This window comes from Citrus clementina, unplaced genomic scaffold (genome assembly GCF_000493195.1).
Source record: "Citrus clementina cultivar Clemenules unplaced genomic scaffold, Citrus_clementina_v1.0 scaffold_3, whole genome shotgun sequence".
NCBI lineage: Eukaryota > Viridiplantae > Streptophyta > Magnoliopsida > Sapindales > Rutaceae > Citrus > Citrus x clementina.
In genome coordinates, this window is record NW_006262339.1 from 10129178 (window position 1) to 10141067 (window position 11890).

The window sequence follows — 11890 nt, forward strand, 5'->3', positions numbered from 1 at the left end:
TCATTAACTCAAAATTTCAGACCTTCTTTCACATATCGTTGAAATTATCTCAGAATCGAAAAGCTTGCTATTCCTAGTCATTATTCTAGCTTTTGTGATAAAATGGTATCCCACATCAATAAAACAATTTGTGATCAAGGTATCAACCATCTAGGTCAAATTGAACATCAGTGGCCTGGCATCAAACAGGCTGCAATAATGCTGCCAATCAGCATTATATTTATGAATCCAAAAGCAAGAAATAGACATGCAGTTTTTAGTCTACTTTTCCAGAGTAGTAAAAAGGCACCATTTTTTTGTCATTACTTGTACAGGCAATTCCAATTGCCCCTTGAGCAACAGCCAGGAGCATATCATCAATTGGAAGAATATTAGTCACATTTTCCGTCATGTTCAAGCATTTAAGTCCAGCTAGTGCTGACAATGTTGCTTGGATCACCCCTTCATTAAGTTTTCTCAACCTAGCCTGGACGTTACCTCAGAAATTTTCCAAAACCGGATAAAAAAAAGCAAAAACATAAACAAAAGACAACTTTAAAACATCAGTGATCCAAAATATATACTAAAAGAGTAGATGAATATTGAAGAGTAACAAAAGCAACAGGCCATATAACTGCAGTAACATCCATCTAGCATGAAGTAACATGCTTTACACAATAAATAGTACTTATAACCTGCTAGTCCATGCGAAATGCAATAGGTTATTGAGACTCTCTTCTAAGTGAAGCAATACCAACTGTGCTTCCAGCAGGTAGTTCAGCAAGTGAGGCTGCACTCAATGAAACAAATGCATCTCTTAACACCCTCCCGCTGAAGGTTGCAAGGGAGAATTGTCTTATCCAGTAAATAAGTAGGGACATCTTTCATTGAATGTACAGCAATGTCAATTTCACCATTTATCAAGGCCTCCTCTGTTTCTTTGATGAACAAGTGTATGATATTTTCAAGAACAATATCCCACTTAAATTAAAGCTTCCACATTATATAAGTAACACTATTAAACACCAATAGAATCGATGATTCACATAGCTGAGTCAAACCCATGTCAGCAAATTAAACAAACACCCACAGGATTTCATAATTTATGTTTATATTTTAAATTTTGATTGAAAAATATTTTTTTAAAGAACAATTATACGAATTTTTAAGTTATGAAGATATGAATAATATAATAAAAAGAAAATAATTAAAGATTTGAGGATTTGTAATGCATTTTATATATTAGAAACTTAAAAGAGATGCTTTTTTAGGGTTAAATCTAGTGGGAAGATGATTAACTTTTTTTTATTTATGAGTTTGTATTTTATAAATTAAAACTGTGTGTGGGCATTTCAAGAAATAAAATTAATGATAAAAAAAAAAAGAAATAAAATTAAAAGGTCCTGTATGTAAGAGTTGCAACCAGGGCCAATCATGTGGGCACGTAAAGGGGGTATTATAAGGATTTTATTGCCGTGTTAAAAGTTCCACTCCGTGCCATTTAAAATAAGTCCTGTGAGAGTTGCCCAATCAAGTGGGATTGGGCCTCATGCGGAGTCCAGGCTTCTGTTGAGATCTGATGATGTCCGCGGTGACTCTCTGTGCTACAAAATACAGATGACAGTCTAATGTAGCAAGCACGATAAGGTAATGATAATCGACGATGATCTTTGAATATTATAATTATAAAGTTGAAAAATGTATTTAAAAGAAAAAAAAATTAACAATTAGATTTCATTTGGTTAAAAATAATAATAAAAATAAGGATTTTTTTTTTAAAAAAAATAGTACATTAGTGCAATAATTTAAGTTCAACACATGTTTGAACCTACCTGAACGAATTATAATTAAAATCCAGTTTTAAAATATGTTCCCTAAACAAAAAGAAAACTGCGTCCACAACCACAAGACATATGCAAAGATTCATTAATTCACCGGCGGACTTACAGCTGAGATAGAATGGGCTATAACCCGGTTTAGTCCAGAAAAAATTCATTCATCCTCTTATTTTTTTTTAATCAATTCTTTTTTCAAATAATGGAGTTTTTATTTTCTTTACATATATGTCCCTAACTCAATTATCCTTATGTCTTCATCAATTTTATATAGCAATAGAGTTTTTATTTTATTTTTAGATATGTCCCTAATTAAATTATATCTTTTTTTTCCAATGAAAATTAGTGACTTATTTTATGAAATGATAAATTATATTTTACTGAATAGATTGAAAACATTAGGGAGCTAAAATATTGTACTACTTTATTTTATTTTTAAAAAATACTAATTGAAAAAATTAAAGTATGGCAATGTAGTATAACATCGTCATTAGTATTAAAAGTACTTACAAAAGCAACATATAGTAACAATTATCAACATTTTCATAAACTTTTTATGTGAATTTTAAATTTTATTTATTAGTTAAATTAATTAAGAGTATAGGTTAGAAAATAAAATTTGAGTATAAGGAGTTTTTTTTTATGGAAGAATCATCAGCATTTGGGTCTTCAAAGAGCGTTAAAGCACCTGACAAAGAAATAACAACACTAAATACTTTTTTGTTGAGTTAAGTTTAGTTTATTATTGAAACTTTTGACAGATAATACTTTTATAATTTAAAAGGATGAATAAATTTTAATTATTTAGTTTATTTAAATATGGTAATTAAGTACTTGACTTCAAATATAAAAGTTTTACTTATTACTTTTAACATATTGTAATTACATGTATTGATTTATTTTAGTTTGAAATTCTTAATTGATTAATTAATCCTTATATAATTACATGTTATTTTATATAGGTTGCAATATTAGATTCCATAGTTAAAAAATAGTGTTTTTTACAAATTGTCTTTTTTTTTTACTTTTTTAATAATTATTTTTTTCTAAAGTTAATATTTATAGGGATAAAATTCTTCATGTTCCTCCTTATTTAATGCTCTTTTTTTTACCTATAAATTTTTATGCTCACTTCAAAATATAATTTTTTTTTTTATTTTAACCCAAGATAATATTAAGTCTTGAGTCCACACGTGCGTTAATATTTTGTGTTAGCATGCATCGTTTCCCCGTTATGTTCATGTAATATTTTGCAGGCTAAGACTGAAGAATATTTCATTTTCGATGATTCATGTCTATTCTTTTTTAATTCAATAAAAAATTGACGTCCCCTGAAACTTACCCAAAAATAAATAAATAAATAAATAAATAATCCACTAACAGTTGATTTTATACGATGAAATTAATAAATTCTTTGAATTTAGAGATCGAGAGTTGAATAATTGAGTGAAACGATTGACATCAGCTCATTGAATTTAGTTTCCTTTCTCATATTTTTTTAGCAGATCTTATAATTTGTGTTTATATTAATCACACGCCATAAATTAATATATTATTATTTGTATCCCCAACAAGAGATTAAAAAAAAAAAGAAAGGAAAAGAAAAGAAAAATAAGAAGATTGATCTAAATTTAGATTTGCCTCTTTATAATTAGGGTGAGTCACACTCAGGTAGCTTTTTTTTTTAAAAAAAAATCTAAATAGATCTAAATTTTTTTGAAGTTTGAAAGGGTTTGAATACAAAAATCTAGATCATATGTTTATTTTTCTTTTTTTAACATATGAATATAAGTGACATTTTGTTTGTTTTTATAATTAAGAATATCTTAAACTTGATTCTTTTACATTTATGTCCTTATAAATCAAAATAAAAAGGATAATATTATATTACATAGTTTAGGAAATAAGTTGTTTTATGGAGATATTTTTGTAATATAATATTTATTTCTCATTCAGACTTTTTTCTTCATTCAGATAAAAGTCACAAAAAATTTACTTTTTTAATTCAAACGTAAATATCTAAAAATCAGATATAATTTAAAAAAAAAGAATAAAATTTAAAAAAAAATCTGATATTAATAAAATTTCAGACTTCAGACATTTAACAAACAACTTTTAGTTCCTTCTTAAAAATTGTTTTTACCTCTCTAGACTTTGATATAATTTGAATACCTCGACTCATTTATACTTGAAGTGTAGATACAATTATTTAATAGAAATTAATTAGTTTTGATTTGCAAGAGGTCTCGAATGATCAATTTGTATGAAAACACATCACACTTATCCTTCAACATATTTTTCATTTTCACGTTGCCGTTTTAACACCAAAGATTCAAACGAGGTATTCAAATTCTTTCGGAGACTAAAACAGTAAAAAAAAAAAAGATTAAAAAAATATGAAAGAAGGGATTGTCAATTTCCCATCAGTTAAAGAAACACTGAGCGAAAATAAACTACAATTGAAAAATGGCTGATTCATATTTTAATCACGCATGGAATTATTTAATCACTATAGTATACATATCCATCATTGAAAGATAGAAACGAACTAGCCAAGCTAACTTAGCAAGCAGACGCGTACACGTTTTCATTTTGAAATGTGCAGTCAGATTTTAGAATGTCGCATTACATGTGAGCAGAATTCACTATTCCATGATTCTACCCGTGCTCCATGGATTACGATCTAATAGTATTCAACATCATAATCAATGCGTTAAATATATATTTTTTCAAATTTTTAATAGCGGCTGCCGCCGGCAATCGCGCAAGATGATCTTCAATAACACTGCTAGATTTAGTCAGTCACCATTAACGGAACTACTACCTAAAGCCAGCCACTTCTCGTCATCATCGGCGTCATTTTTATTTTATTTTTTATTTTTTATTTTTTGATAATTCACTTGATGGGTTATAAGAGCTTATCGTGTCCCTCTCAATTAATGTCGTAATCACTGTTACATGTGAAAAAGATAAGGGTACCATGAATGAGGATCAAATCTCGCAAAAACACAAGTGTACAGGGAACTGCAATGATGTATTTTGAGTTGTGCGCTGAATTGAATCTGTTGCTTTGGGGTTCATAGCAATGGATAAGCTTACAGCAATGCGTCAACTCTTGGACATTCTCTGGACATTCCCCTCCCTCCGAATGTTGTCCGCCCGCGTGTTATTCTAATAAATTCAAATCTTGGTTGGTAACGTGATTGGGCAGATACCGAAGTATTTGGATTAATCCTCATTTTTGTTATTTGGAAAATAAGTTAATTTGATCTTTGTATAATAAAAAAAAATTATAATATTTTTATTATTTTAATCGAGATTATTCTTTAAAAGTCGTATTTATAATACAGTAATAAATTTTATTTTTATAATTATAATTTTTTTCCACAACAATTATAATTTAAAAATTTTAACATCTCAATACTAAAAAAAAAAAAAACTTTATTTATTCTGTATAAAGTTGTGGGTATTAAGAGGTGGTAAAATCCCGTGTTCAAAACAAGAGATCTTTAATATAATTTATCTAAAATTATAAATCTAGCCATATCACATTGTTACAAGAGAAAATTGGACTCTTTCACTCATTTTTGGTTAGAAAAGATGAGAACCACCCTTCAAAGGCTAGTCATGTACATTAGATTAACGGTGTTGATTTAGTGGCTTTAGATTAATCATTTTTCAAAGCTATTGGCCCTATTTTATATTGTGTTTGGGCATTTGTATATTAAAAGTTAGAATACTTAAGTATTTGATAAATATTTATTGTTGTAATTTAAAAATTAAATTGGTTTATTTCATACTTGCATAATAAAAAATCTTTAATATATATTATTTTTATCAAATTTATTATTTTAAAATCATAGTTTATTACGACACGTTTATCAATTTTTTTTCTAAGCTTTCTCTCTCTCTCTCTCTCTATACATACATACATACATACATACATACATACATACATATATATATACATACATACACACACACACACACACACACACACACACATACATATACATATATATATATATATATATATATACATACATACATATATATAAATTCTTTAGCTATTTTCCTTACTTATAGTTCCTGTATGCCTCAGATTTGATGCCCAAATTAATCGGTGAAGGAGTTCTTTGGACAAAAGATTTGTCATTTGGAAAGGAAAAGCATTTGTTTTCGGTAACTGAAGAACTAGGAGAGATAGAGGAAGAATCAAGTATTAATGAGCAAAGAGTAAAAATATTAATGAAATTTAAATAAAAAAAACCATGCCATTTAATCTTCACCATCTACTTTTGTTAAATCTAATGATTAAAAATTGTTCTAAAAAATTGTGTGTGTGTATATATATAGTCTTTCTTGAGTGCATGTGCTCTCATTTATTTTTCATGCGGATACACTTTAAAATCGCGGAGTTTAAAAGAGTTAAATAACTGCGAAGTTGCCACTAGTCTCTTGGCCGAAGTGGTTGAGGGCAGCAGATCAAGCCCCCACAAAAGCATTATGGGGGCTTAAACATTTATAAAAACTCTTATTCCTTGTGAAATGCAAGTCATTTGTGAGGGTTATTTCATCTGGGCATCTACTTTATAGAATTTAATGTAATAATATAAGTTCTAGTAATGTTTATGTAATAATATAAGTCCTAGTAATATATATGTAATAATATAAGTCCTAGTAATGTATATGTAATAATATAAGTCCTAGTAATTTATATCTGATTGTAAATATCAGTGTAATATCTATTATATATCTGATTGTAAATCTGGTAAAAAATTACGGAGTTTAAATGAGTTAAATTTTAACTCTTTTAAAATGTATGGTTTAAAAATATGTACGTATTAAAACATACAAGCGTAATTAGTGTTTATATATATTATTACTACGGTGATGACTTTTAAACCACTTGACAAGATTATAATCGCATAGCTTAGCCTTAGCTAACTATTCACTTATTTAGCTGCTCAACACCCTCTGCAATGCTGTCTTGCATGAATTTTCCAATTTCAATGGAACAGTGGCATTTAATTCATATACGTATTGAAAGGACCGATTCACGAGTAAAGGGTCAAAAATAGCTGCATTGATCAAATCATCTGACTTAATCTTTTTCTCGTCTTGTCATTTTCTCGAACGCTAATGGGGCTTGAAGCAACGGCAACCACATTTGCTACATACGAAATTAATCACATTGATGCTCTTTCTCTGATTGAGACCACACGCCGATGGAAATATAAAACGGGGAGTCATGCTTTCAGATTCCTCGAAAAAAAGATTAAAAATGCCGCCTCATTCAGCATTATTACACAATTGATCACAAGCCACGTTGTTATGGGCCATTAATGAAAAATATATTTTGTCCAGTCAAGCACGTTTCATGTTTTAGCTTTTCTTGATTACCTACAAAGAAGAAACCATGGAAAAACTAATTGGCCTATTGCAAAAGAAGAATAAAAAACAAGTTTTCACTTTCAAAAATTTATTACTTTCTTTTTGTTTTCCTTTCATCTTTATGTTTCTTTGAAACATCAAGAATTTCTTAGATCTTCGTGCTTGTTATTTATTATATCAAACATATGCACACAAGTCTTCTGTTTTTCTTTCAAAAAATTATTAAATATAGAGTCATCCTCAAATTTGAACTTTCAGATCTTACAAAATCCGCATTTGAACTAATACTAAAATTGTGCAACATTATTGAGTTATTTTAGTTTATTATGTCACGAATTTTTAGTCCTACCCAAAATCTTAGAGATAAAAATATCACATAAATAATATAAAAAATATATAGAGAATAAAATTAATCACATAACACAAGAATTTTTATGAAAAACTTTTATACTAAAAAAACCACCACCACCAAGGACGGTGAGAGAAAATTTATTATGTGAAAAATTATTACAATCCCTTTAATATTTTCCTTACAGCCAAAATCCTAATAATATACAACTCTTAATAGACCTATTATTTCTCTCAAATTAAAAATTTTCTACTTGTAGAAAAACTGATTGTTGTATTATACAAATAAGTGAAGCCAACCACTTTATATATAGTAATTATTTTTTACACAAGATGTAATTATTTTCTTATGCAAATTGTATTCCTCTTTAAATAAGTTAAATCCCAAAGGAAAAATTACTTATTCTTTAAGTAGGATTTCTCCTAAAGAGGAAAATATTCTAGAAATTCTTATTTGAAAAAATGATACATATTTTCTAACAATCTCCACCTCTATGAGTTTTTCAATCAAGCGACAAAACATGATTTACCATGTATCCACACAACCATGTCGTGTCTACCTTCTTTACTCTACCAAAACTACACTCACATGGGGATTGTGAGAATTACTTTACCATGGATAAAATCTCGTTATCTATCCAGCAACCATAATTCTCTACACCAAAAATTATCATATTCCACCTTATCCATAGTGCACAAATTTAGTACATTTCGATAACATTACTAAAAATATTCACTCTCATGTTTAAGTTCTTTGAAAGTCCCCAACCATCAACATAAAAAATTCCACCACAAATCTTGCACAAATGCCAAACCATACCTTATATGCAAACTTTGTGGACTGGTTAGCAGTAACACATTCTCTTCCATGGCACCAATGGCATGCCATGAGGATGTCTTCATCATCGACCATCGTCTCCCACAATGATGAGAAACTTTCCGCTTGCAATATTATCAGCATCTTCATATATTGATTTGGAGCTACTTGTCGAGCTTGCTCCATTCACTTTCTAACAATCCCTTTTATGGTGTCTTGATTGTCCACAACTCCGGTAGACTCCTTTGTTTGCAAACGATTTCATTATTCTATTTCAACTTTTTAGTTCACTTCTTACATTATCTTGTCTCTCGATTGATTTACAATATCTTATTTCTATCCACGTTTCACGTGAAGAGCATATATGTTAAGACCTAGTTTTTTTTTTCTTTTTGAAGTCTAAATTTCACTTTATTTCAAACATTTAAGAGACGTAATTTATTTATTTTTTGCAACTTATGTCAGACATTTAAGTTTGAATGGAGAAAAATTATATTTTCTTGACTACATTTAGATGATAAAAGGTCAAGATGGGAGGCATAATTGTTTTCCAAAAAAATATCCTTTATTCTAAAAAACTTGTAATGGGTAAGTATAAAAACTAGTTTTATTTAACGATAGTTATTAAAAAAGAAATTCATTTATTTAAGAAATTCACGTATAAAAAATAAAATATGAAGAGTAAATTCATTGATGCATATAATAATTATACCCTAGCGTAGCTATCGCGGGAAAAAGAAAAAATTCGGAGATCCATTCGTTTGTCCTTATGAAATGAATGGAATCCAGATGAAAAAACGTGCATGTTTTGTATTACTGAAAATATGAAATTAAAAAAAAAAAAAAACACACACGTATATTATGCTATTGCCTCACATTTAAGGCACTATACATGCACTAGCTAGAACTGTCAAGTATTTGGGACCTACTAAACATCTTCATCCATATCTCAAATTCTCTATCAAATTTTCGTAAACCATTTGAATCTTATTATTATTATTATTATTATTACTATTATTATTTTTTTTATTATTATTTTTCCTTCCCTTTTATGGTGGCTTAAAACAGTTTGAATAATTGGCCGGATGTCCATTTCTTTGACAAAGAATCTATTCATTTAAATAAAGATAACTATAGCCATCTTTACAAAGAATACAAGTGCTTCCATTTTCTACTTCTAGGCTGTAAAATGAAAGATAAAACAATTTCTCTCTCTGTGTGTGTATATATTTATGCATAATTTTGTTCGCTTACATATTGATTTGACCCCTATGATTGAATTTCTTGAAATTATGGAAGTTCAATAGAAACTCCATAAACTGCTCTTTGAAAAGTTGCTTTCAAGCACAGTAAATTAGGTGAAAGCTAAGCCAGCTTTGAACCTAATATATAACTTTCACTTGTTGCGAACTTGCAGAATCATCTGCTTTAGCTCCAATAAGACTCGAAAAAGCAGTCTTTGTTAATGTTAGAACAAATATGTCTTCTTTTAGTAAGAGCTCAACCTCATCTATTTATGGCGAAAATGATTCTGATCAGCTGAGGAGAGGGCCGTGGACACTTGAAGAAGACACTCTACTCATTCAGTACATATCTCGGCACAGCGAAGGCCGATGGAATTTGCTAGCAAAACGTTCGGGTATATTTAGTTAATTAATATTACTAAATTAATCCTTAATCTTGATCGATGCTTTGAGTTAATTTTGCAATTTTTTTTTTTTTGAAATTTTTTCTTTATCAGGCTTGAAGAGAACTGGGAAAAGTTGCAGATTGAGATGGCTAAATTATCTGAAACCTGATGTGAAGAGAGGCAATCTCACTCCACAAGAACAAATGTCAATTCTTGAACTCCATTCTAAGTGGGGTAATAGGTAAAGCTTTTACTATTATTGATAATATGTCAAGTTCAACCAATTACTGTGGATTGAGACATGAGGTTTATCGCAATACATGCCCATAATTAATTACAAAATACACATGCATTTCTAACGGAAACAATTAAGAAATTAAAAAAAAAAATTATAAATTATCTTGTTGTTTTAATTCTAGGTGGTCGAAGATTGCTCAGCACTTACCAGGAAGGACTGACAATGAAATCAAGAACTATTGGAGAACTCGTGTTCAGAAACAAGCACGGCATCTAAAGATAGACGCAAATAGCACGACATTTCAAGAGATTATTCGATGTTTTTGGATGCCAAGATTGCTTCAAAAGATGGACACATCATCATCATCATCACCATCGGCTTTATCTCAGAATCCTACAATTAATTCTCAGCCGTTTGATCATGCTTTTCATCATCAGGGATCAGCATCGGCACAAATAATATCCCATCAAGTTCCTTACGATCGGGGAGTGATTGATCATCAAGAATTGAATTCATCATCAGACTCGGAGCACGGCATTGGCACCAGCACTTCCTGCATTTCTTCATCCGAATCAATGAATTTTTCCCAAGTGTCTCAGTTTTCGGAGTACCCAACCGGTGGCGACCATTTTCATGCTAGTAATAATGATAGCAGTGAGTACAACACTTTTGCAAAAGATTTCTGTCAATTTGACAGCAACTGCTATGACATGGAAAACATCAGCCAGCCGGAAACCATGCCGGCGCCGCTGGCTGGAGACTTCAACAACTGGGTTCAGGAATATGATTTAGTAGATAACATGTGGGGAGCATGGATGAACTTTGGCAACTCAGGAACCCATGCGGACATTAATGAGTTTAATTAGTCATTTGCCAAGAGGTAATTAGATATTAATCACTAGGACAGAGTCATTAGCAACTGTTAATTAATTCTCTACTCAGAATATGAGGTTAATCGACTGTTTGATTTTTTATTCTAATTTCAAAAATCAAACATATGTCTATTAGTGTGCTTTTCAATGTTGGTTTCTTGTTTTGACAATTAATTGTAACTTCACAAAAGTAAATGTTACGTTACAAATTGATTGTCTTGTCAGTAGCATTACAATACTATCAAAATAAATAATTTATGAGCTTTTTTTTTTTTTTTTTTTTTCTCTTCTTAAATAAACTCAAATACTTATTGAAACTCGAATCAACATCTGAAATTTAACAAACCGTTCTTCATTATTGGAGCTAAACTTTGACCTCGAATAAGAACATTATCTTATGACTTGTGAATCGAGAATTTATGCAAATAAAAATAAATTGCTATTGGTAAAGGTAGTTCAAAACTTTAATCATTTTTTATTCGAACATTTATCAATCGATTTCAATTATTTTCATTAATTTGTTTGAATTTCAGTGCAACTAGATGCCTAGCTACCAACTAATTGAGCCAAGTCTAGGAAACAAAATTTCTTTAAAACAATTTGCGTATTGTGTTAGAAGAGAAGAGACCCCACTTCCATTGGAATCATTAGCAACATGACAAGAAATTATTAACTGGGTTTGATGATAGGGAAAGAAAAAAAAATGCTGCCATTTTTCAAAGTGATAAAGAAGCAACTCGTGGAAATTATAAATTGATTTTGAGCAAAAGCTCATTT

The 11890-nt window shown here is 29.6% G+C and overlaps 1 protein-coding gene and 1 pseudogene across 1 annotated transcript; one reads left to right on the forward strand and one right to left on the reverse strand.

Moving 5' to 3' along the window:
* Positions 1 to 8469, reverse strand: part of LOC112099558 — a 10243-nt pseudogene extending 1774 nt beyond the window's left edge.
* Positions 8470 to 9463: 994 nt separating this feature from the next.
* Positions 9464 to 11332, forward strand: LOC18045766 (transcription factor MYB62). Its single transcript, XM_006440931.2, has 3 exons — positions 9464 to 10012; positions 10115 to 10244; positions 10423 to 11332. Exons 1-3 carry the CDS (start codon positions 9853 to 9855, stop codon positions 11105 to 11107), a joined length of 975 nt encoding a protein of 324 aa, XP_006440994.1. The 5' UTR covers positions 9464 to 9852; the 3' UTR covers positions 11108 to 11332.
* Positions 11333 to 11890: the final 558 nt, after the last annotated feature.